The 26,027-nt window shown below is 36.0% G+C and overlaps 1 protein-coding gene and 1 pseudogene across 1 annotated transcript; one reads left to right on the plus strand and one right to left on the minus strand.

The window, feature by feature from the left end:
- Positions 1 to 5,508: 5,508 nt before the first annotated feature.
- On the plus strand, positions 5,509 to 10,436 carry LOC113355878 (annotated as a pseudogene).
- Positions 10,437 to 11,305: 869 nt separating this feature from the next.
- Positions 11,306 to 15,712, minus strand: LOC113310149 (ribonuclease III domain-containing protein RNC1, chloroplastic-like). The gene is made up of 5 exons (XM_026558731.1): positions 14,742 to 15,712; positions 13,986 to 14,190; positions 13,411 to 13,611; positions 12,784 to 12,870; positions 11,306 to 11,845 (listed from the first exon to the last, which is right to left on the minus strand). The coding sequence occupies exons 1-5, from the start codon at positions 15,524 to 15,526 to the stop codon at positions 11,528 to 11,530; spliced, it is 1,596 nt and encodes a 531-aa protein (XP_026414516.1). The 5' UTR covers positions 15,527 to 15,712; the 3' UTR covers positions 11,306 to 11,527.
- Between the last annotated feature and the right edge of the window lie 10,315 nt (positions 15,713 to 26,027).

Here is a 26,027-nt window from a genome sequence, read left to right on the forward strand (position 1 = left end):
ACTATGTATTATTATATTGGTTTAAGGAAGTAAATGTACGAACTTGTTTCATAATCGAAAGGGAAACCAATAAGTGTGTTGGTCCGGTATTTTCATTGAAGAATATTTGGATGACCAATGCAAGGTGACAAGGTAGAACGGATCTTAACTTATGTTTGGAATCACTGTAGAACTGGTCATAGCCTATATTGTGTGACAAGGTATAACCGAACCTAACTAGTATTGGGAGACAAGGTAGAACCGGTCATAACCTATATCTAGTGACATGGTATAACCGATCCTAACTAGTATTGGAAAGCAGGGTATAACCGGTCATAACCTATATTGGGAGTCATGGTATAACCGATCCTAACTTAGTTTGGGAGTCATGGCAGTACCTGTCCCAAGAGAAAAACCGAGTTTCCAAAATGCACATATTTCTTTATGTTGTGTGTGAATTCGGAATTAGGGTTTGCTAAGATAGGAAACCTCTAGATGTCGACATTATTTGAACATGTGCATAACTCTTATCATTAATTGTTTAAAGATATTCCTTGATGCTCAAGGTGATCCCAAACCAAAATAATATAAAAGCATTTCATTATGATTTTTGATTCTATATGTTTTAATTACTAGCATTTAAATCATATACTCTAGAAAATGATTATCATTTAATATGTTAAACAAATAATAAAAATTTTCTATGAGTGATTTCATAAATATTATTTGACATTAATTGGAAATAGGAAAACTGAAATTAGGTACTCATTGCATATCTTAAGAATATTTTCTGTTTTGGAATTTCCTTGTTGTCCAAACAACCTTGGTCTATAAATGGTTGAGTTTGCATTTCTTGCAAACTATCCTAAGAGCCAGGCAAACTTCATTCGTTTTATTTCTGGTGGATCCATCTGTCTGGAGAGAAAAGTAACCTAATTAGGAGAAACCTCTCACGACCGCTCGTTTAAAGACTTATGTGGGATCAAAAAGCTCTACAAGTACAGTTGGTGGGAAACTAGATAATTGCATTGTTATTTTAATTTTCGATTATTGCTTTGATTGAATAACGGTTGTTGAAACTTTGATTGCACCTAGTTTGATTATTCTTGAGAGCCTTCTCTTATGTCATACGGGTCAATCAAACTAGATCAAAGTATCGACGGGATCTTTAGAGCTGTTGTTAGATCTAAAGACATCTTGTGATAATCCATTGTTAACAGACTCCGTTTTTTGCTTGATTGATTACAAGAGGGTTCAAGTTTTGTGTGCAGGTACAATTGAAGATTTGAAGACAAGAAGATTTTTTTATTGGGTTTCACAATCTCGTGATTAGTGCACACATCTTGATCGGCTGGGATCCGACTTAGATTAGATTTATCTGATCATAAAGTCGTTTAGATCGGCAACTATCATTTGGTGGTATTCTTAAATATCTTAATCTGATAGTTGTGAATCTGAATCTAAGTTATTGATGCAGATTGATCTTACCCGACAAAGGAGTTTATTAGATTAAATATAAAATCCTTTTTCAAACTACTCAACATATCTTTTCTTAAAGATTGAATAAAGTGGTTACCAAACAGATTTGTTCCTTTACTGTTTGGAATACGATCAAAAGGAGTTGAGTACAAAAGTCTTTACAAGGGTATAGCAACTCAAGATAGTGATGTCTGTCTTGGGGTTCACGTGCGTGACCCGAAGGTCGTAGATGCAAGAATAATTAGGGAACTAAGTAACTAAGGGTAGTTTACTTGGTCTCAATCTCAACTATACGAAGTTGACTTTTGTTCTCCATATAGCGGCTTAATTCTGAGAGTATTCAAAACTGGACTAGCTCCCGGGATTTTTCTGCATTTGCGGTTTCCTTGTTAAAAAAATCTTGTTTGTGTTATTTACTTTACTTCCGCATTATAAGTATGTTAATCTAAGACACTTGATAATGATCCTGTAGTTAATCGGTTTTTATACGGTAACTATAATCAAGTGTATACCTTGTTGTTGTATTATCTCTACTATTGTCCATAGACGATCACACATGGTATAAGACTTATAGGTTGAAATTAAGCAATTGTGGAGTATTTGCGTACCCTCATCATTTCACCGATAACAAGAATATTGGAATATGAAATTCATTGTAGAACTATTTTCGATGGGTATTTACAAGGTCTTAATATATCTTCAAAAGAGAGTTTTATACTTCGCTGACGCCTAAGCATCATAGAGGATTGATGATTTTGGTACATGACGTGTTAACTTCGCCGTATTCCTTGTATCACTTTCTGGTTTGAACGTCTCTTGCTTCGGATATGAAGGAGTTCCATTGCCATTTGTCTTATATTGAAGAATCTGTTACCGTTGAGGAAGAATGAGAACAATTAGCGAAAGAAAATTTTCGTCTACAGAAAGAGTTGGATTTGGAAAGGGAATTTAACGAATCTTTGAGAAATCGTAACATAGAAATTCTTGGAAAATGAACTTACTCTTAATTTTATATCATTTTTATTTGTGTCTTACATTTTAGCACCCAGGCTTCCTTGCTTCCCTGAAATGTATTGTTGGAAGCAGGAACAAACTGCACTAGAGCGAGAAGAAATCATTCGAGAGTGCATATTTGATGTCGAATTATATGATGCCAAAAATGAAGAATATAGTGATGATGGCATAGTTCATCTAGATCGGGAGTTGGAGAATGTAGATGAGTTAAACCTTACACTTCACGAAGAAAAAACTGAATTGATCCGGGAACTGAAAGAAACTTAAAGTATGTTGAATGGGCATATCGCCAAGCTAAATCTCCAGCAAATCACTATTGACCAATTAGAGAGAAAGTTTGAAGAGTGGCAACAAAAAAGACATGGATTATCAAGAGAAAAGATGCGGTTGTAGCAAAGCTCCGTAGCTCAGAAGGATAATGAGAAACTTGCTAAGGATAATAAGTACTTGTCCGCTCGTCTAGAGGAGAAGAAAAAAATCCTCGCTAATCGTAAAGGAATGTCTAGTGACGATTTTGACAAAGCACTCAGCCGTATAGACGAGACAAGGGTTGATGTAGCTAGGTTAGCTATTTTGTTTGAAGAAACCCTTAGATTAACAATTCTGCAGAAGGAAGGTAATCTGCACGCTTGCCTCTGGTTGTACCCCTGTTCTTGCCTCCGCCTATGTTCTTGATTTCATCAAATAGAGTTTTTGTCATTTCTAGTTGATTGTTTTGATATAATTGATTATGTAGTACTCGATTAGGATTGTTTCCGAAAGAATGTTAGGGTTTTGATTAGTTGATTGAGTATATTCAGGTTTTTCTCTCTGAACTTGAAATGGAAGTGAAAACGTTTATGGAAATTATAGGAATAAATGAGAGGAGGGTATACGGTTTCTGATATTTCAGGCGATGACAATTAAAAAAGAATATTTTCGTCTTTTTCTATATTTTCAAATAACAACACGCGTTTTGTCAGTAAACACTAAATCGATGTGGGCCCGGGTATAAATGGACCAAGCCGAAATTTTCCCCTTTAAAGATTGGGAAAATTAGGCGTAGGCCCAAAAAAAATAATATTCTCATTGTCAGGCCCACAATTAATTTTAGGAACCGTAACACCCATAATTATTTATGTGACACCCATAATTATATAAAATTATTAAAAATGTATGCACGAAGGATTATGCATCCGCATGACAGGTTATGTATCAGGGGTATAATTGACAACGCAACTTGGATATAACATATCTAAAAATCCGCGCCTCGGAATTTTACAAATTTTATATTGTTGGAAATCTTTTTAAGAGAGCTACGCAACGAGTACAAACAAGAATATCAAATTTTTGTTTTCCACGAAAAAATCGGAGGTGATCATAATTTTAGGCAAAATTTTCGAAAACTTGATACATAGCCATTATGCAGCCACCAAAAAAGATGCATAACACATTCTGCAGATGCATAACGAATTATGCAACAATTTTCTCCACTGCACAACAAATTATGCATTTGGATAACAAAGTTATGCATGTATAACAAGTCATGTAACCATTGTTTTGGTTGATTTTAGTGCGTACATAAAAAAAATTGATGCATAATGCAGTATACATCCATATTTACGGATGCATATTAGGTTACGCATCTATTTTCTCGATGCATAATGCATTATGTAGCCATATTTTCGGACGCATAACAGGTTATGCATCCATTGTCACGACTTCATAACATGTTATGCAGATATTATTGTAGGTGCATGACAAGTTATGCAGTCTTTATTTTTGTTGGTTTCAATAGTAACAAAAAAGTTACTGCATAACGTGTTATGCAACCGTTTTCTGGACTGCATAACAAGTTATGAAAAAAAAATTGTAGATGCATAACAGGTTATGCATCCATTTTCACGACTGCATAACATGTTACGTAGACATTTTCTCGACTGCATGACATGTTATGCAGTCATAACCACATCAGCATCTTCTTTTATGTTTCAATAACTCCCACGCAAACCATTATCCTCCATCAGCACCTCTCAATCCACCACTACCAGCTTTCACCTACTTCAATGCAGCAACAAATACAACAACAAACACAAATACATTGAACCATCCTTTGAACATTTCGCGTACATATCATGCAACAAGACTACATCCAACACAAACATCCATAACAAGTCCACCTCGTATCGCTCTAGAATGCAACTGTTGTCCCCACTGAACACTCCCAAGTTCCGCTGAACCCGAAATAACATTACTAAGCCTAAACATATTAGGTTCAAATTCACTCGATATCATATCAACAAACAACCCAAATGCTTCTCGACCAAACCTACATTGTGTATATCTGGTAATCATTTGAGTCCAAGCAACAACATTTCTCACCGACATTTCATCAAACACTCTCCCTCGCAGAAACCAAATCTTCTTCGCTCTTCACATACATATCAATCAAAGCACACCCTACACATAAATCAGCATCCAAATACCCAGTTTTCACCACAAAACCATGAATCACCTCCCCAATCCATCCAAACCCAGGTTACCCCTGAAATCAAAGCAACAACCAAGTTTTCTATACGTATCACTTGAAACACCCTCTTCCTGCCATAGTCATCTTCCCGAGTGGTCGTAGGTACAACTACAACTTCGGAAAGGAACCCTTGCAATGTAGTTCCGGTTTCCGTTATGATCACAATCCTCAGGGAGGGGTGAGGATGAGATAACTGGACCTGAAATTGGAGATCGAGATGGAGAAGATTGGGAAGACTGGGATGGATGGTTCAATTAAGGTGAAGTTTTTGGGTCATTGGTTGCTTGTTTATCATTCAACGTCTGATGATCACTTTTGTTCCATCGTGTGATATCATCACCACCAGCATGTTTGCTGCTAACGGACATCCTTACCGGACTTGACCGATAGAGAAAAACATTGTACTGAATTAACAGGCTCTATCTAGCTAGGTTTCTAGGTATAGGTACTTACTAGTGGATGCGAAGAACAGTGGTTTGAGAAAAGCAAATTGACGGAGAAATTGGAAACGAAACGAAATCAAATCCATGGATGGAGATGGAGTTCAAGCAGCGATAATTGAAGTTGATGTCTTAATGGATGAACATCTTCCCAATGGTGTTGAAGTATACGTCTCAGATCCATCCTATATTCCTTCCCAGTTTCTCAAATCACCAGCGGCGACCGTTGTTCTTCTCTGTCAACCTGATAACAGCTTCAATAATCATCAAGAACCCCATCAATCTCTCAATCTGCATCTTCTCAGCCATCCTCCACACCTCAAATCTTTCATACGATCCACAAAACCTAGTTCGTAAAGCTCCTCCAAAGGAAACGAAGACGAAATATGAACGAAAGTATAATTTTAGAAAATATGGGAGAGCGAGTAATTTTTGGGGGAAAATTGGGTGCGACTGTGAAGTTTTTTTTCGGTGGGTTTGATAGTGGGAGAATTCTAAAAAATGGGTATGACTGTAGTTTTCACTTAAAGATTTCTGGGGTATTGAGGTTAAGGCATAGTTTAGTTGTTATTGATAGTAGAAACTTACGTTTAATCCCAAATATGTTGGGCTTTGGACGCTCTAGTCCTGCCTTCCAAAGTCTAATACTGGGAGGTCCAAATTTACTCAATTTAGAACGAGTCGGTCCTTTTGTGAACGATTCAGTCCAAAAAGGAATTTTGATGATGACAAAAATGACCCTTATGTAAAAAACTGCAATACAGATTTGTTTCAAAATCATTTCTTCATTGTCTTTTAATCGACAGAGCTCTCCAGCAAACTTTAGGTTTTAGTTTCAGCTCGATTATCCTTACAAATTTCTTTTCTCTCTCCCAATATGTTGTTCTTCTTGGTCTAATTTTTCGCTGAAACCCTAGAAATTAAGAGAGAAGGCGAATATCGATGGAGAAGTTTATGCATATATCAAATTCAGAGGAGGAGATTCGAAACTTCAGATTCAGATGAGGAGATTTTAAACTTATATATGTGAGACTCAATGTTCTCTGGAAGCCTAACTACTATGATTTCTTCTTAAAATCCTCTTTTGGTTCATAGATAATGTTTCGATCAATTATTTTGCTGATGATTCTTATCATTCTGAACCTGTACAATCACTAGGATTCAAGTTTATTTGTTTGTATTGGGAGAAACGATGAGTTTTGTAGTAGCGATCTTGAAGTTTGTAAGTATTTTACTTATATTTTTGTTTAATTGACTATATGATAAATTGGAAATTGGATCTTGTTTTTTTTAGTTTTCTTGGATTTGGGGATTTTGTTGGATTCGTTTATATCTAACTGGAGATTGGTTTACATGATATCGATAAGGAATTGGTTCATGAAATTCATGATAAGTCTTTACATTTCTAGGATTAGAGATGTCTTATACTATACAATATATGATATGAAAATGAAAATTGAAATTAGAGTACAAGGCGAATGATTTTTATCAAATCATATTTCTTAAACCATAATTTGTTGTTAGGGAAAATTAAATCATTATTTGTTGCTAGGGAAAATTATATACCATATTTCACATGTGATTTCTAATTCTAAATTTGATTAAATTGACGTATTACATTTTTCTGCAGATTGAGGAATTTCGCTTGCGGCTAAATGTCGCTTTTGTGGCTGCGTCAGATTTCGCTCCTATAACTGCGCCAATTGCATCTGTAATGCAAGTGTACATATTGGTTCACCTGTAATCCAAGTGTACATATTGGTGCACCATGCACCTATAATATGGTGATTTAGAGGAGGATGTGAAGTTGATTCAGCTGAGAAGAATAAACTTCAGGAACATGCATGATTGAGTTTGAATTTGTCCTAATGAAAGCTTCAACTTGTGTATGCACTACTATATTTTGAATTGTTACCTGTAGACAAATTTGAGTGGCGTCTAATGGATTACGTACATTTATTAGCTTCTTACAGTTTGTGGTTATGTTTTGCAGGAATTTATCAATTTTACACTGCACTATATTGCTGATTTGATATCCCAATCAAAAGGTAAGTGAATGATATAAGGTCTTGATTTTTTATGCACTCAATAAATTAGCTAAATGAAGGGATAACTTGCTTTTCTTCTTACTGTTTCAACAGGAGAACATCTATGGATTTCAGAAATGGAATGATTAATGTATCACCAATTGGACAAAACTGTAGTCAAAAAGAACGAGATGACTTCGAGAAGTATTACAAGGTATATATAGCGAACCATTCATTTTAACAAATATGTACGACGGCTGGTTCTTGCTATAATATTTCTTTTTCATTCCAACAGTAATAAATTAACAATACTTACTCTAAAACATTTTAGATTCACAATGTCCGACCAAAAATGGGTTCTGTGTTTCGGGAGAAGTTTGCTCATCTTAACCTGACATTTTCCGTCGGAGGACAGATAAATTTTGATGTAAGTCGCAACCTCAGTTAAGTTTGAGATGTTTGAATTGGTAATCAGTAGGAAGTAAACCTCATGTTTGGGTCATTGCTTTGAGCAGGTATTTCCTCAAGGTTGGGCCAAGACCTGCTGTTTGAGATATCTAGAGGAGTTTTAAGAAATTCACTTCTTGGAGATAAAATTTACAAGGTAATTTTTTCTCGATCCCTTCAACATAGTGTTCAGTTGAACAACGGTTTTCATGTGGAATACCTTACAATTGCGACTAATTTCTACCTCAAATGAAAGACGTTATGTTGATTTTGATGCTTTAAATATTCTTTTGACGCAATTTGATAGTTCTCGACCTATGCAATTCTTATGGTATGCTCTTAAAAATTGAATTTATTGTTTGAATAGGGAGGAAACAATCACGAGATTTATGAGTTAGAACGAACAGTGTGGTCACACAGGTAATCTCCCGTCTAAAAATATATTGTGTAAAGGTCCTAATAAAAGCTTTACTAGTCCTAAATTAACCTCTCGTTCAAAAGATTATCTATAAAACATTCATTTTTTTGATTGAATTTGTAGGAAATGTTAGTTCCGCAGACTTCTTCTGATATTAAAACTATAAATGTCGGATTTTAGGCTTATCCAATAGGATAAAGCCTATTTCTCGGTCTATTCCAATTATTTTTTTTGAACATTTACATTTTTTTTTGGGTCCCCTGTACTCTGCTCTTCTCTTGGAGTTGCATTCAACATCGGATGATTTTACTAATTATTAGAGATACATCAACGATACTTTTACAGACCGATAATGTGCACATAGTTGTACACCTGCTATTGTTAGCGTGTATATAAATATACACCTGTTATTGTTAGCGTGTACATAAATGTACACCTGTTGATTTTAATGTGTATATTGTTCAACCGCATGCTCAATTTTGGAACTTCCAGGTTTGAAAGACATTACTCTTCTATTTCTTGGCCTTAGGGCAGGGTAACTTGGATAAAGGTTCTCTTTCATGATTTTTGTAGATGTTTACATGGTGGTACACCACCATGTGTACATATTTGTACACCTATAATATAAGTGTACATTGTTTTACACGTGACAGAAATTACATATGTACATGGTATCCCATTTTAGGACTCTTAATCAAGTTTTAGTGAACAATCTTTTTTCGTTTTTTGGATGTCGAATTAGTGATGTTGTGATTCACTGAATGTTGGTTACGACAGAAATCTTAGGGTTGTCTGATTGCTCCAATACTGTCAATTATATCAATACTTCTCTAGCAAGCAACAATTCAAGCATCTTTCCACTATAACAACGTAGAGATTGTAGAATCAAGGCCAAGTGCAGCAGTAAGTTAAACGAAAATCCAAAGTCATTGAGAAACTAGATCTGATTCACATAATATAAACACAGGCTTGCTAATGTATTAATCCATCCAAATAATCATATCTATTGTAGCTTTATAAATGCTGCTTCTATTTGACCACAAGAACTTCAATCAACGGATGCAACCCAAATTGGCAACAATCTCTCGAATCTCGGTCAGATATACAACATAAAAAATCATTCAACAAAAAATATTGGTAAGTATATATTCTTAAAAGTACGTAAGAATTAACCGGTGTATTTTCTTGTACACCAGTTATATAGGTGCATATAAAAGTGCATCTTTTTTGTGCTTGTTATACGAGGTGTATATGCTTGTACACCTTGCTCTTGCTCTTAGAGCTTCAATGGAGGAAGATAGGCCAAGAAAAGACGATGCTGCAAGGGCTGCAGAAGAAAAATGAGGTGCACAGGCTTCAAGTTCACATGATACAACTATGACTGAAAACGCTGCCATTATGTCTGATGGAGCTAATACAAGCGATTTGATGGCAAGTCTCATGCTTGTTACTGGTTGTCCTGGGGTTGAATTTTTGGTTAGAAACAAGATGCAGTTTATGATTGTACATGAATTAGAAGATGTGGTTTTTTACAGTGAAAGAAAGATGTGTTTGGTTTGATTAGAGTTTATGCCTGCTCGAGTCTGAAAGAATGTGGTGTTACTGAGATTTCAAGGGTGTTAGAACTGTTGATTTGATGAATATGAGATGGAGGCAGTGCTGTTACTTTGTGTGATTTAGAATCTGCAGTGAGTAAGCTGATAACGAAATGAAGAAGCATTGTGTATTGTTGCTGGCTGAGCAATTACAGAGTATGGATGAGCTGCAACTGGCTATGAAGCAATTGCAGGTGATGCTATGGGAAATTTGGAAGAATGGTTTGTTTCTATGTTGCAGTACAAGGCCAGGAATGGTGCAGCGGAGTAACTGATGTTATTAATATGGTAGAACTCTGAAGTAGTGATCTGGTGAATAAACATGGAATTGCAAAGATGAAATCCAAAATGTGTGATGTTGGTGGTACTGAGGAGCAGGAATTTATGTTGTTGTTGGATGGGTGGTGTTGCTGCAGAGAAGTGCAGCTAAGATTAGAAAGCTACAAAAACGGACAAAAAATTTGAGTTGAATGGTTGAGGTGTTGTAGTTGTTTGCAGCAGTAGGGTTAAGAGTGGTTGAGCGTTGGAGCTGGTGTTGGTAATGAGTTTGGGTTGTAAACAGATTGTACTTTTGTAGATGTTTAAATGTTTGTACACCAATGTAAACTAAGTTTTAAAAAAAATGAGAATTATATAGTCATATTATAGCTCTCGGAAAGAGTTTTCCGAATATATAAAATTTGCAAATTTTGGACAAACGGTTAGAAAGATAAATTGATTTTAATTTCTTTTTATATTATTTAAAACTACTGACATCGTCATGAATCACTTTGGACTAAACTCCAAATATTTGGACTAAATTGTAAACCAGGAAGATTATCTGTGTACTTTCAATAAAAAAAACTAATTTGTAACTAGCCGAATGAGTTAGGATTAACTAATATATTTGAATAGGATTTGGACTAAACCGTATTTTTCCCTTATTGATACTAATCAAGTTGTGGATTTTTGTTGATGCTGGGGTGAATGGTGCTGTAAGTGTTAGGGATTCAAGGGTTTTGAATACTTCTGGAAGAAGGATACGTGTAAAGTCATCACGTAATGATTTTAAGTTTTCCGTCAATCCAAATTTAAAGTTCATGAGAAAACTACGTACCTAATTTTAAGTTCGTGGATTATTTCGAAAGATCATTTTTTTTCTTTGATTCCAATCAGGTATTGAACATCAAGATTCTTGATCAAAATTAGCGGTCTTAGGTTTTCCACTTAGAATCTTCACCTGTTGCAGTTAAAGATCTTTTAGGTAACTATACAACTATAGATTAACTGAGGTCATAAAACGCCAAATGCTCTAATTTGGTGCTGTAGCAGTACAAGAGCAGACATACAAAGAAATATAACGCTTTGTGATTTGGAATGCATGAGCGTGAGGTCTGCTTTTGTTGAATAACCTACGCTCAACAGAAAACACTGCACTAATTTACATTAGTCGAGTTTGATATACAACTATTTAAAATAAGAAGAAGAAGATATACACCAGCTTTATATTTTATCATATCGGATATACGCAATACAACATATACCAAAACCACAATTTATAATATAACCGATCAAACTCAACTTGTGAATATTGGGAGACAAAAAGGATTCGCTCATTTACGTGAGGACATGTGATTCATTTATACTGCTTTTGGTTGGATCTGCTCAAAGTCGAAAACTTCGAACATAAGGCGTCTCACATCTGGCTTCCCATAGACAGTGTAAGAAAGCCCATGAATGGCTTGTTGAACTGCAGTTGTGGCCGGATTCCTGAGTCTGCGGTTGTGTTCGTATGAATCCTGGACTGATTCACCATAGAGAATGAAGCGGTGGAGGTGTTTGTCTCTCAAGTACCTTCCACAAAATTTGTTTAGTAAAAGTCGCCGATGCTTCTCTTGTAACCATCTTCCAGGGGCATCAATATGCTTCATCAGCAACCTCTCTGCCATCACAAGATCCTACATATTTTTCACAAAAGAAGAAAAAGGAAATATTCAGGAATGACATCATGACAAAACAATGTAGTACTGTTACAATAGAGACATGGAGCACAAGAAGTATTCTGATGAGTTAGAAAAAAAGGAACAAACATATTCAGAGTATATAGGCATTTTTACTTGGGTCGATTCTCGGATCTAGTTTTGGAACGAAATCCTGAAAAAGCCCAAAATTTACAGCTCTTTCCAGGTTTTTTAGTAATATAATATGCCACCATGTTCCCAGTTACTTAAACTCGTCAAAAACTTGATAGGCAGATATTTTTTTTCAGTTGTACTAGTATCTTCTTTCCTGATAACTTGTGCGATCACAAACAAAACACACATTTTTCCTTTAATTCAATGATTGCTTCTGTTATTCTTCTAGAATTAGGCCTACCAGTTGTTGTGTATAAAAACATTGTCAAACATATGGCTCCGAAAGATAATGGTAAAATTTACATAAATTTGGCATAAGTGCATAATTACGACTTTTTTATTCAAACAATATCACGATGTACAAGATGCAACCTTCGAAAGGTGTGGCAACATTGTACAATGCAGGATTCCAAATTTGGATAGGCACATCTATAGGACAGATGAACTTTTTCTTGATTTAACTATCATTATTTTATGTAAAATATAGCTGACAGGTAACCAGAAACAAGAAGTTCCAAGTATAGGTTTGCAGCATGTTAATCCCTTCGGCAGAGAAAGGTGAAAATGTTAACAGACGGAGGTGGAAAGGCGAAAAACCTTCAGAAAGGTCTCGAACTCTTCTAGATCAAAGTATAAAACCCCAGGTTTCTAGGTAATGCAGACCAATTTCACCGCATGCAAATATCAAACATCTCAGAATTTTCTCATTGAATTATTCCAGACAGAGACAGAAGCATAAAGGCGAAAGCGATTTAATATACCTGAATTTTTTGACCAACATATTCCAACCGTTCAAAGCAAAACCGAGGATGGTCGAACTTGTATTTTGATGGGTGCATGAAGCATAGCTGCATGAAGAAAATGTATAAGAGTATATTAGGAGTTGGCAGGTAAAAGGTTCTTCAATAAACGTTCAACATGCATCATCAGATTGAGGCTGTTTCATATTATAAGAAATCATCCAATTAGCAAATATAGACCAATGACGAGTTGATGAATCTACAGTATTAGTAATCCACCGGCCATAGCTGAAAACCATATTCGTCTTGTCACCCAGCAACACATTTACCTAAGAATTTATACTTCAATGTTGATAGCTAATAGTACATATGGAGAAATCGTGCCACAATCTTCTGAAATTGGAACAGATGCTTAAGATTTGTATAGAGTAATGTTTTCCTACTCTTATTTATCATAATATTTAGATTGTAGAGCTTTTGATAAACCATTCTCAAAACGGTCCCCAAAGGGATTCATGTTCCTTTTCTAGCTCTAGTATCCATTTGTACTCGCTCACTATGAGGATAGTAACACCAAAATGGTGAGAATAGGTGATGCAGGGGCTAGAACCGCATCAATAGGAAAGGCAGGGATCATAAATAAGATACCTGTAGGCCGAGTCCAAGTTCAATATTCCTGGCATCCGTAATTTCTGGAATTCGATCAGTCATCCACAAGGGGTATCCCAGTGCTTGCATGACTTGGGGTCTACTCTCATAATCCCAGATATTACCTCTGAATCGATGCATCCCAGGGGGAACACATGCTCTAAAAAGTCTGGGGTGTGCAAAAAGTGTATCCTCTGGAGGCTGCATAGAAAAGAAGAAAGAGTACATTTAAAAACATCGAAATTCCAGACATTTGAGAGAAAAGAACTAATAGAGAATCAACCAAATGCCCTCAAAGAATTATTAATGACTGGGTGCAAAAATATTGTATTTGCAACCTTATCAGTTTACTCCGTAAAATAAACAATTCGAACCAAATTCAAACATGAAGATAGATGCTTAAGCTACAAATTTGCATAGTGCGTATTGTAGAAACATGGATGGGGAGAAAATGCATGAATAGCTTTCGCTAGCAATATCCAAGAGTGTAGTAATGATGAAAGAGCTATTGTACATTAAAGATTGTCATATAAAATGGAGCGACAGAAACAAGAAAGGAACTCAATTTCCCTTGCCTTGTAGACAGCAACATCTTGCCAACTGAGCTTGTTGCCTTCAAATTCGACCGAAACATAGTCAACATCTTCAAGTTGCCTCCGCAGTTTCGGTTGGCAACTCTCATCATCTGGGTCCATTCCAAATACCTCAAAAAGAACACGATATACTTCTGGCATGCCAAAGCAAAGGTATATCGCTCCAAATAGAGCCCAGAACACAGACCTGGTCATATCACAAGTAAAAGGACACAGAACCTTAGCTTGTGCCGATCACAAAACATAATCAGAGCTATTCTGAAGTCTCTACTATGAAACCACAGTAGCTAAAACCCGCTATAGGTTCACAGCCTTTACCATACCCTAAAATGTTTATTACCATTATACTGAATTCATCAAATGGATTCTTTAAAAGCTGTGAGAACTCAACACACCTTGTGACTTATCTAAAATAAATAAAATGTTGATGAACATATTGCTGTCCATAGGTAACCTATGCTTTAACTTCAAGCATATTCATTAATAATTCCCACAAACAAGGTGACAACTATCAGCCTAGCTTAGTTTATGCAGAAAGACGACTAATTTCAACTGAAAATGCTCTTAAATTTAGAATGTCCATTAGCAAACATTATAGCCAGACATCTCATTCAAGTTGGTGAATACAACAAGGCCATTTCTGTGATTCTCAAGTCCATCAACAGGCATATAAGCATCTACAATCTACATAAACATACCAATCCGAAACTCACAATCACAATTTTAAAGGAAACTTACTTGACAGGTGGTTCCCTATCTTTTCTGATCAACTTATCCATATCATCAAACGGAAACACCAAATTATGCAAGCTAGCAGCTTTAATCCACTTAGGTAAATATCTCTTTCCAATTAATCCAAACATTCTTTCCCTCATTGGAGCTGGTGATTCTCTTGGATATCTCTGCAGAAAAAATTCGGCAAGCGCCAATTCAAGTACATATTGACCTAAAAACCATAACCTTGAATGCCCTGACCTAATATGTCTAACATTTGTTCTCTCACAAGAAGGATGTTGAAAAGCTAAATATAACAATGTATCAAATTGTTTAGCTGGATTATCATCACCTAACAACTCAGTTGGTTCAAGCGGATAACCTAGAGCTTGTTTAGCTTCAAGAAGATATTCATCAATCCAAGTTTTATCACCAGTATTGAGACGATTAGAAGGCAAACAAGAACTTAACAAAGGGAATGCTTTAAGAGACATTTGTGGACTATTTAGAAATCTGTCAGCTAATTTTGCATCATCTAATGGAGGTTTAAGAATGAATCGTTTAGGTGGAATCTTCTTCTTTGGGAAAGCAGTTTTTTTACGTTCATTTAGTTCTTTAAGAAGTCTTTGAGGACTACTCCTTGGAAGTTCTGAAGGGTTTATTGTGACAGCAAAAATACGTGAGCTTTGAGAGATGGGTTTTCTTGAATTAGGGTTTTTGAAAAAAGAAAATGGTGATAGAGAAGAAGAGAATGAGAAATCAGATGGTGATAGTGAGTTGAGATGTTTAAGTGGGGATGAAAGATCCATGGGTATTGGAAGTTTTGAAAATGATTTCAATTACTAGATGAAGTTAATTTTTTTAAAGCAGGGTATTCTGGGATTCGAGATTTGGATTTTGAGAAGCCATTGGTGGAGGTTTTTGGTGGGTTTTGCAGCTTGTAGCTCATGGGAGAAAGAGAGGGATTGGATAAGGAGGGGAAGAAGGAAAATGTACTTCAGCGCGGCCAATATTTTTGGTGATGTATTTCGTATTCCTCGAGTACTGTCGTATGATGACTCCAGAGAATTTGAGTCGTTGATTTTCCAATAGTCGATGGCAAGAGAGGGTGGCAGTAAAGTAATTCATGCCATTTTATGAACAAGGGCTATCGAAGTTGTCTGCTCCAGAGTCAGCCAAACTACTTGAAAGGGTACTTTAAACGGTAACATGACATTTGTTCATTTTGGTCCCACTATGGACTCAACAAACATGAAAAACGGATGGGCAAACCAACAAAATTCTTGGTTTGATGAGTGAGACGGAAGAACAGGCGCGTGCTTGATGGAACACCGGGCGGTTGTGGCAAACACGCTGGCGTTTGAACCACAAACGCTGGCGTGTGTCCCAAGACCGCCCGTTTTTCCTTCACACGCCATCGTTTGAAGTTAATCCTCCAACTGTGAACCAAAACCGCGAACGGCTGAAAAATCTTGTCATCCAGCGATTAGAATTTTCAATTCTATAAATATTCCTCATTTCAACTCCAAATTCACACATTCTACACATTCTAAATCTGTCACTCTCAAATCATCTACAAAAATGCCTCCCAGAGTTTGTGGTGTTAGATTCACTCAACAAGAGGATTTAGCTATTTGTAGAGCCTTTATTTTTCACACACAAGAAGCTGTTTTTAGGAATATAGCCGAATCGACGTTGTGTTTCTGTGAGAAAGTTTACAGAATGTTCGTCGCTGAAATAGAGAACATTTATGGCGTGATTCTCACGGATTGTCGTATCGTTTTAGTGTAATTAGTCATCATGTTTCGGAATTCCTAGTTGTACTAGTGCACAATCACAAAAATAAACTCAATGGTGAAGCTGTAAATGAAGTGGAACCTAGAACACTAGCGATGTGGGCAGTATCTCACGGCGGACGTCCTTTCGAATTCCAAGCTTGTTTCAACATTCTTAGGGTGCTCAACAGATACGATCCCTACATCGTCCTAGGAATTCCGCCACCCGATGAGAATTGACGCCTATGTAGTAGTTGTTTTAATCTAATGTATTTCCTTTATTCTCATGTATGATGTAGTTGTTTAATCCAATGTAGTGTGTTTTTATTTATGATATTGATGGTGCAATGTTTAATCCAATGTTTAATACAAGAAAGATTTAAATTAGTTATGATATCGATGGTGAAAATGTGAAGACATATGAAAAAGCGGGGGTATAACAACCACACCCAATATTTCGATTAGCAATCTGTATGGATTAACTCCAATATACTTTCTAGAGAATCAACTAGACAGTCAGACACAATCTAGAGAAAAGTATAGTGAGGAGTTAATATCTCTCTCACTTGATTTGATCTTTACTCAAGCAAATAGAAATCTGCGAGTCTTTATCAAATACAAGGATAATAACTTGGATGGTACTAAAGACCAATATCCAAGTGTCAATCAATTTAAATCAACAACTAAAGGTTGGATATTCTAATTGATTGATCTGAACGCACGACATGTGATATTTCAATTATATAACGAAATATAATGCGGAATAAAAATAACACAGACACCAGAAATTTTGTTAACGAGGAAACCGTAAATGCAGAAAAACCCCGGGACCTAGTCCAGATTGAACACCACATTGTATTAAGCCGTTACAGACACTAACCTACTACAAAATAACTTTGGTCTAGACTGTAGTTGAACCCTAATCAATCTCATACTGATTCAGGGTACAGTTGCACTCCTTATGTCTCTGATCCCAGCAAGATACTACGCACTTGATTCCCTTAGATGATCTCGCCCACAACCAAGAGTTGCTACGACCCAAAGTCGAAGACTTTAATAAACAAATTTGTATCACACAGAAAAGTCTATGATAGGTAAATCTGTCTCCCACAGATATACCTAAGAGTTTTTGTTGTGTCTTTTGATAAATCAAGGTGAACAAGAACTAATTGAGAATCCGGACTTATATTCCCGAAGAACAACCTAGTATTATCAATCACCTCACCGAAATCTTAATCGTATGGTAGCGAAACAAGATGTTGCGGAATCGCAAACGATGAGACGAAGATGTTTGTGATTTCTTTTTATCTTGCCCTATCGGAGATATAATCTCAAGACAATTATTCAATTGAAATCGTACGATAGAAAATGGCAAGATCAGATCGCTCAACTACAAGAGAAGTAGTTTCGTCTGGCTTCACAATCCCAATGAAGTCTTTCAGTCGTTAACCTACATGGTCTCGGGAAGAAACCTAAGGTTAAAGGAGAATCGACTCTAGCAAACTAACTAGTATCACACATGAGGTGTGGGGATTAGTTATTCCAGTTGCTAGATGTCTCCTTTATATAGTTTTCAAATCAGGGTTTGCAATCCAAGTTACCTTGGTAATAAAGCATTCAATATTCACTGTTAGATGAAAAACCTGATTTCTCCAAGCTAATATCTTTCAACCGTTAGATCGAAACTTAGCTTGTCATACACAAATGAAATGTGTTTCATTTAGGTTTGAGTAACCGTACCTAAACGTGTACACTTGGTTGGTTCACAAATAGTTAACCGAGGTTATCCATATGAGTACTTTCATATCAACCATATTCATCTTTCTCATAACTAGTTCAAATGACTCATAAGAACTAGTTGATAGAGTTTTTCAATTTCTTAGGTCTTTATTCATAGACACAATTGAAACAAAATCTTTTTGAATCACTTGAATCAATTCATGAACAATATAGCCACGGTTTGCAAAGATTGCATTCCTCATAATTTATTGTTTTAAGTTCATGAACTTCCAATTTGAGAAATAACCAGCTTGTGTACGCGTACGGGTACGTGTACCTTAGCTACCAGATTTGAGTTTGGAAACTCAGCATAAATTTTTCAGTTCGAAAACTTCCGTGAGTACGCGTACCTAAGGAGACTGGTTTTCCAGTTTGTAAACTACAAACTCCAGCAGAAGTTTTCGGTCAGAAAACTTCCGCCAGTACGCGTACCCAACTTGTCTCCTTTACCAATGTCGCATGCACAAGTGCACACAATTGGTTTCCGGCACATGGATTTATACACTAATGTGCGAACACACTATATATGCTTATATCCATAGTTGGTTACATAATCTCAACTCTACATTTCAATCATTGAAACATTCTTCTATAATGTTATAACAATCGTTATTCACGACTATCGTCATCAAAGCTATTTTCAAGATTGAAACGTCATCATGACTTTCGTCACGGATAAAGATGAAAAGTGGCTAAAGCAAAAGCTCACCAACACGTATTTCGAGAAAAAGATAGGCGAGTAAACTCGACTCGAAATAGCAAATGTGTATGTATGAAAACTATCATACTTATACGACTTTGTCTCAAGAGTAGGAGATAGATAGATAGACTTTTGAGTGATAGATAAGTTCAAGTCTCCACATACCTTTTAGTCGGATGAAGTTCCACTAGTTCCTCGAGTAGTTCTTTGTCTTCGTAAGATAATCGCCATGGAGTCTGGAGCTCAACTACACTAATCTGTCCTAAGCCGAGACTTAGCTATAAGTAGTCTAGAAATCAAGACATATAGTTTTGACACCTAAAATTGACAAACATGCTTGAGATAGCAACGCATGCGAGTTTGACCGAGCAGTGCTCTAACAATCTCCCCCTTTGTCAATTTTAGTGGCAAAACTATCAATACATATGGATTACAAAATAAATAAAACTTTGTAGCTTCTCGTCCACATGCTTGATCTCCTTGGTGCTTCAACATTACTCGAAAACTTCGTCTTTTCCAAGTACTCCCACGATTCCATAGATGTTCAATTCAGCATCATAGTTGTTGAAGTTTTGTAGCCATAACAATGAGAAAACAAAAGCTCTCGATCATTTTTATACAGTGTCATAGTATTTTTACACAGTATCAAAGTTCTTATATCACAACTTCGGCAACAATACTATGGTGATATGTATCACTCCCCCTTAGTCAATACTTCGTTTCAACACGAAAACCACTCCCCCTTACATAATGATCCGAAAACCATATATATTTGTAGTGTGAACTACATATTAATTCTCCCCTTTTTTGTCAATAAAATTGGCAAAGGTACGAAAACGGGATCCTAATGAAATTTTCATGGAGACACTTCAAGACCAAAGAAAAGCACATATCAACTTGTTTTGATGTAATCATATAGCTGAGGCTAAATGCATTCATGACGGAGTTTACAAATATACAAGATAACTCCTCAAAATTCCACAGCCGCACTCCCCACAAGGATATGGAAATTAAGCGCAAGTTCAAAAGAACTCTCCCCCATTTGATGTCATTCCCGAAAGAACAACAAGAGCGACTTTAATTTTACAAGAAAAGAAGAATTTCTTTGGACACCAAAAACCACAAAATGATTTTGTATCCAAAAATTCTTAATTAATCTAATCACAAGAGAACCCATGATTAATTTAATCGGAATACACAACCAAATTAATCACAAACGAATCTATGATTTGTTTAGTTGGAAATGCTCACATAAGAAGACTTATGGAGCCGCACAGTATGTATACATAAAATATGGATCAGGGAAGATCAATACTGCGGAATGGACAAAGATTCATTCTATTTTCATCACTATTTGCATAACAACATATAATAGACATAATCTTTGTAGGCAAAAATTCATCTCATCTTCCATCAATTATTTGCATAACGACATAATAGGTTCAATTTCTGTTTTGTCAAAAGTTCATCGATCTTTTACCAATACATGCATATCGACATATGAAGGAGATAACTTTTGACATTGTATGGGACAATCATAGTTCACAGACGCAAACACACATATCCCATAACATATTGCAATATATAAAACCTTAAAGATTAAAACTGCAAAAATCAATCTTTGTCCTTAGAAGGTAGAATCAATTTTTTTCACACGGATTTACACCAAGAGTGGTTACCAAAAGTGTATAAAAATATTTTCTTAACAAAGAAGAACATACAAAGTCATTAAAGACCATGCATCATAGTTCACATAAGATGATTGTGAACATTCAAGAATCATATAACAATGCGTACTACTTCCCATTCTTGAATTTCCTTCTTTGTGATTCACCAACATCATTCTTGTAAAATCTACAAATGAGCTTAGAAGAGAATTACTCCAAGAATCCAAGTGCCCAAATCCAGTAGAACAAGTGCGACGAAACGGAGCAAAACACTCAAAAACAAGATACGGGACAAAGACCAACCTCAACTCATTCACATTTAAGATTTCTCATCATCATTTTGAATGTAATTCAAAGAGGAAAATAATGCAAAAAGAATGAGGTCATTCCGAGTTCGGACGAAGAAGTTATGGCCAAAACAAATTTACCGAATATCGACGTCAAGTATGCATACAGGTTTGCAAACGAATTTTCGTATCCTGGAGCAGTATGCAACCGGGTATGCGTACCTAAACCCCTGGATTTTGATTTTAAATGATGTTATGCATACCTGGTATATGTACCATGTAGTCCAAACATCCCGAACTATTATTTTCAAACCTAAACATTTAAGAACCTTAAACACATATCAAGTTAGGTAGAAAAGAACGATAAGAAAGGTACGTGAATCATTATCAGTTCTCTAAGAAAATAAAAGCACAAATCTTGCTCAAGTTTATAGACATACCTTTTTAGATGAATCCAATTGAATTCTACATCCTTACCAAACATAATCTGTGCGCCCCAATTTTCGTGCTTCCCTCACCGTATACATAACGGGCATTCCTTGGTGAGGATGCACTTAAAACACACTCAAGTTGTGTTGAGGTGAACAATGTCTTGCTCACCACAAGTGACTTTTGGATTATCATGAAAGAGATCACTTTTAGAACCTTTCACATCCAAATCCATCTTCCCAAAGAACTCTTTAAGTTCCAACATCATGGATACTGCCTTCTCCATAGTCATGGAATTTTCTGGGAGATCATTCCTTTTCACACTTAAAGTGTCATTGACTTTCTTTGGAACCCACCTATGAGTGTATTTAGAAACAACCAGAACCTTCTTCCCGTTACTCTCTTCAAGATTTCTCGAAAGAGGATTGGATTTACTATTCTTTTGCAAGTTAGTCTTTCTCCAACTGGGAACATCGGATCTTGTCTTCGTCTTTACGAAGTTATCCTTTTGATAACCATTATGATTGTGAAAAGGATTCGTATGACGTCTATAGGCAAAAATAGGTTTATCACAACACTGATTCATTTTCCTAAAGGCTGGACAATTACAACCTGTAGCATTAAGGGGATTAGCCTTAACATATGATCTTGGTTTCACAACTTCTTGTGATGCCCAAACAAGAACATCATGAAGTTTTTCATTCCTTATACGAAAACGACATCTCCTTTCTAGGTGACCTTTATTTCCTCAATAGTGGCAAACATAAGGAATGTTCTTACCTCGATCCGTATGTGCTGACTTTGGAGGTTGATATACTTTGCTCTTTCGAACCTTAATTTCCGGTAAAGGTATTTCACTTTTTCCATCAGTGGAAACCTTTTGTTGAGAAGAATTACTAGCCTTGACAAATTTTACCTCTTTGCTAATACTTGGAGCATCTATTCCCTTATATCCCAATCCTCGTGTATCACGATGACTTTTACTTGCTCCTAGCATAGTGGTCAATTTGCTTGAACTAGTATTGAATTTTTTCAAGTCATCTTCCAACATCTTGATTTTATCAAGAGCAACAGCTAAATCATCCTCAAGGCGTTTTTCTCGAGCGAGACAAGCACTTTCTCTGTCATCAAAACTAATTTGTTAAGAGTTAAACCTTGTTCCAGATTCTACAAGTTTCTCTTCCAACAAAAAGTACTTTTGATAAAGATTATCACATTCAAGTGACTTCATACGTAGGTTTTCCTCAGAATCCTTGAGGATCGATTCGTTAGAACGATTCGAAAAATAAACACCTGCGTAACATCTTCTCAATTTCTTGGTTTCTCGACAGAGAGGAGCCCGAAGAGGTGAGACATGAGAAGTTGTAATCTTCTTCATATTCCATGAATCCAAAAACTTAACATACTCTGAGACTTCCTCATCAACATCTCTATCAATATCTGAATCACCTTCATCAGAAAGTTCATCCAACTGTTCTTCTAGGAGAGTTTCCCAATCAACAGTTTTTACATCAAGAGAATGTTTATATATTGACTTAGATGTGACAGTTCTCTCAGGTGAATCCAAGCTTTTAGAATCATCTGGTAATTTCTGAACTGGTACGTTATTAGAGATAGACTCTTCCATAATCAGATCGCTACAAACACAGACTTATAAGGTCTTTAACGTGTTTGCCTGCTCTGATACCAATTGAAAAAGCGTGGGTATAACAACCACACCTAATATTTCGATTAACAATCTGTATGGACTAACTCCAATATACTTTCTAGAGAATCAACTAGACAGTCAGACTCAATCTAGAAAAAAGTATATTTGAGGAGTTAATATCTCTCACTTGATTTGATCTTTACTCAAGCAAATAGAAATCTGCGAGTCTTTATCAAATACAAGGATAATAACTTGGATGGTACTAAATATCAATATCCAAGTGTCAATCAATTTAAATCAACAACCAAAGGTTGGATATTCTAATTGATTGATCTTAACGCACAACCTGTGATATTTCAATTATATAATGAAATATAATGCGGAATAGAAATAACACAGACACCAGAAATTTTGCTAACGAGGAAACCGCAAATGCAGAAAAATCCCGGGACCTAGTCCAGATTGAAAACCACACTGTATTAAGCCGTTACATACACTAGCCTACTACAAACTAACTTCGGTCTGGATTATAGTTTAACTCTAATCAATCTCACACTGATTCAAGGTACAGTTGCGTTCCTTACGTCTCTGATCCCAGCAAGATACTACGCACTTGATTCCCTTAGCTGATCTCACCCACAACCAAGAGTTTCTACGACCCAAAGTCGAATACTTTAATAAACAAATCTGTATCACACAGAAAAGTGTATGATATGTAAATCTATCTCCCACAGATAAACCTAAGAGTTTTTGTTCTGTCTTTTGATAAATCAAGGTGAACATGAACTAATTGATAATACAGACTTATATTCCCGAAGAACAACCTAGTATTATCAATCACCTCACAACAATCTTAATCGTATGGTAGCGAAACAAGAAGTTGCGGAATCACAAACGATGAGACGAAGATGTTTGTGATTTCTTTTTATCTTGCCCTATCGGAGATATAATCTCAATTTAATTATTCATTTGAACTCGTACGATAGAAAATGGAAAGATCAGATCGCTCAACTACAAGAGAAGTAGTTTCGTCTGGCTTCACAATCCCAATGAAGTCTTTCAGTCGTTAACCTACAGGGTCTCGGGAAGAAACCTAAGGTTAAAGGAGAATCGACTCTAGCAAATTAACTAGTATCACACATGAGGTGTGGGGATTAGTTTTTCCAGTTGCTAGATGTCTCCTATATAAAGTTTTCAAATCAGGGTTTGTAATCCAAGTTACCTTGGTAACAAAGCATTCAATATTCACCGTTAGATGAAAAACCTGATTTCTCCAAGCTAATATCTTTCAACCGTTAGATCGAAACTTAGATTGTCATACACAAATGAAATGTGTTTCATTTAGGTTTGAGTAACCGTACCTAAACGTGTACACTTGGTTGGTTCACAAATAGTTAACCGAGGTTAGCCATATGAGTACTTTCATATCAACCATATTCATCTTTCTCATAGCCAGTTCAAATGTCTCATAAGAACTAGTTGATATAATTGTTCAGTTGCTTAGGTCTTTATTCATAGACACAATTGTAACAAAATCGGTTTGATTCACTTGAATCAATTCAAGAACAATGCAGCCACGGTTTGCAAAGATTGCATTCCTTATAATTTATTGTTTTAAGTTCATGAACTTCCAATTTGAGAAATAACCAGCTTGGGTACGCGTACGGGTACGTGTACTTAGCTACCGGATTTGAGTTTGGAAACTCAACATAAATTTTTGGTTCGAAAACTTCCGTGAGTACGCGTACCTAAGGTGACTGGTTTTCCAGTTTGTAAACTACAAACTCCAGCAGAAGTTTTCGATCATAAAACTTCCGCCAGTACGCGTACCCAACTTGTCTCCTTTACCAATGTCGCATGCACAAGTGCATACAATTGGTTTCCGACACATGGATTTATACACTAATGTGCGAACACACTATATATATGCTTATATCCATAGTTGGTTACATAATCTCAACTCTACATTTCAATCATTGAAACATTCTTCTATAATGTTATAACAATCGTTATTCACGACTATCGTCATCAAAGCTATTTTCAAGATTGAAACGTCATCATGACTTTCGTCACGGATAAAGATGAAAAGTGGTTAAAGCAAAATCTTACCAACACGTATTTTGAGAAAAAGATAGACGAGTAAACTCGACTCGAAATAGCAAATGTGTATGTATGAAAACTGTCATACTTATACGACCTTGTCTCAAGAGTAGGAGATAGAGAGATAGACTTTTGAGTGATAGATAAGTTCAAGTCTCCACATATCTTTTAGTCGGATGAAGTTTCACTAGTTCCTTGAGTAGTTCTTCGACTTCGTAAGATAATCGCCATGGAGTCTGGAGCTCAACTACACTAATCTGTCCTAAACCGATACTTAGCTATAAGTAGTCTAGAAATCAAGACATATAGTTTTGACACCTAAACTTGACAAACATGCTTGAGATAGCAACGCATGCGAGTTTGATCGAGCAGTGCTCTAACAAAATCCACATGTTTGATTTAGATAATCATAATAACACAAAATAAACACCAAACTAAATAACATAATACCATAGTGAATCGATTTGTCCTTCAACTTCAATCATCCCACTCCACCTAAAAACACGTAGGACATTTCCAGAAATGCCTTCCATATGTGTCTTCTTCAGAAGAAGTGCACAAATGCATAAAAGTCTTGCAACCGGGCTTTGAGTATCCACTGATTCTCTGTGGACAATGTTTGTATTTGTGATCTTCATATCCACAATGCTTGCAGTGTAATAACTTCTTCATCAATTTGGATTTAAATTTGAAGTTTCCGCAGATTATTGCAAATTTTTCTTATTCTTCTTTAACCTTCATAGCATCATCTAGCATATGTGGTTGATGGGCTCAGAAACTTACAATAAAATACTGCAAGTGCACAACGTCTAACTAGTATACAATGGCAAGTACAGGTCGTTCCCACGAGGAGTGTGAAATACTCTACCAACTAATACCAAAAACTAAGTAATCAACAATACAATGTTTTTGAGAGTTTTCAGAA

Source organism: Papaver somniferum, chromosome 1 (genome assembly GCF_003573695.1).
Source record: "Papaver somniferum cultivar HN1 chromosome 1, ASM357369v1, whole genome shotgun sequence".
Classification (NCBI taxonomy): Eukaryota; Viridiplantae; Streptophyta; class Magnoliopsida; order Ranunculales; family Papaveraceae; genus Papaver; species Papaver somniferum.

Coding starts and splice junctions, on each gene's coding strand:
- LOC113310149 (XM_026558731.1), bottom strand. CDS start 15,526: ATGGATCTTTCATCCCCACTTAAACATCTCAACTCACTATCACCATCT. Junction 14,191..14,741: donor GATAGGGAACCACCTGTCAA/GTAAGTTTCCTT, acceptor TGATATGACCAG/GTCTGTGTTCTGGGCTCTAT. Junction 11,846..12,783: donor ATGTTGGTCAAAAAATTCAG/GTATATTAAATC, acceptor AAAAATATGTAG/GATCTTGTGATGGCAGAGAG.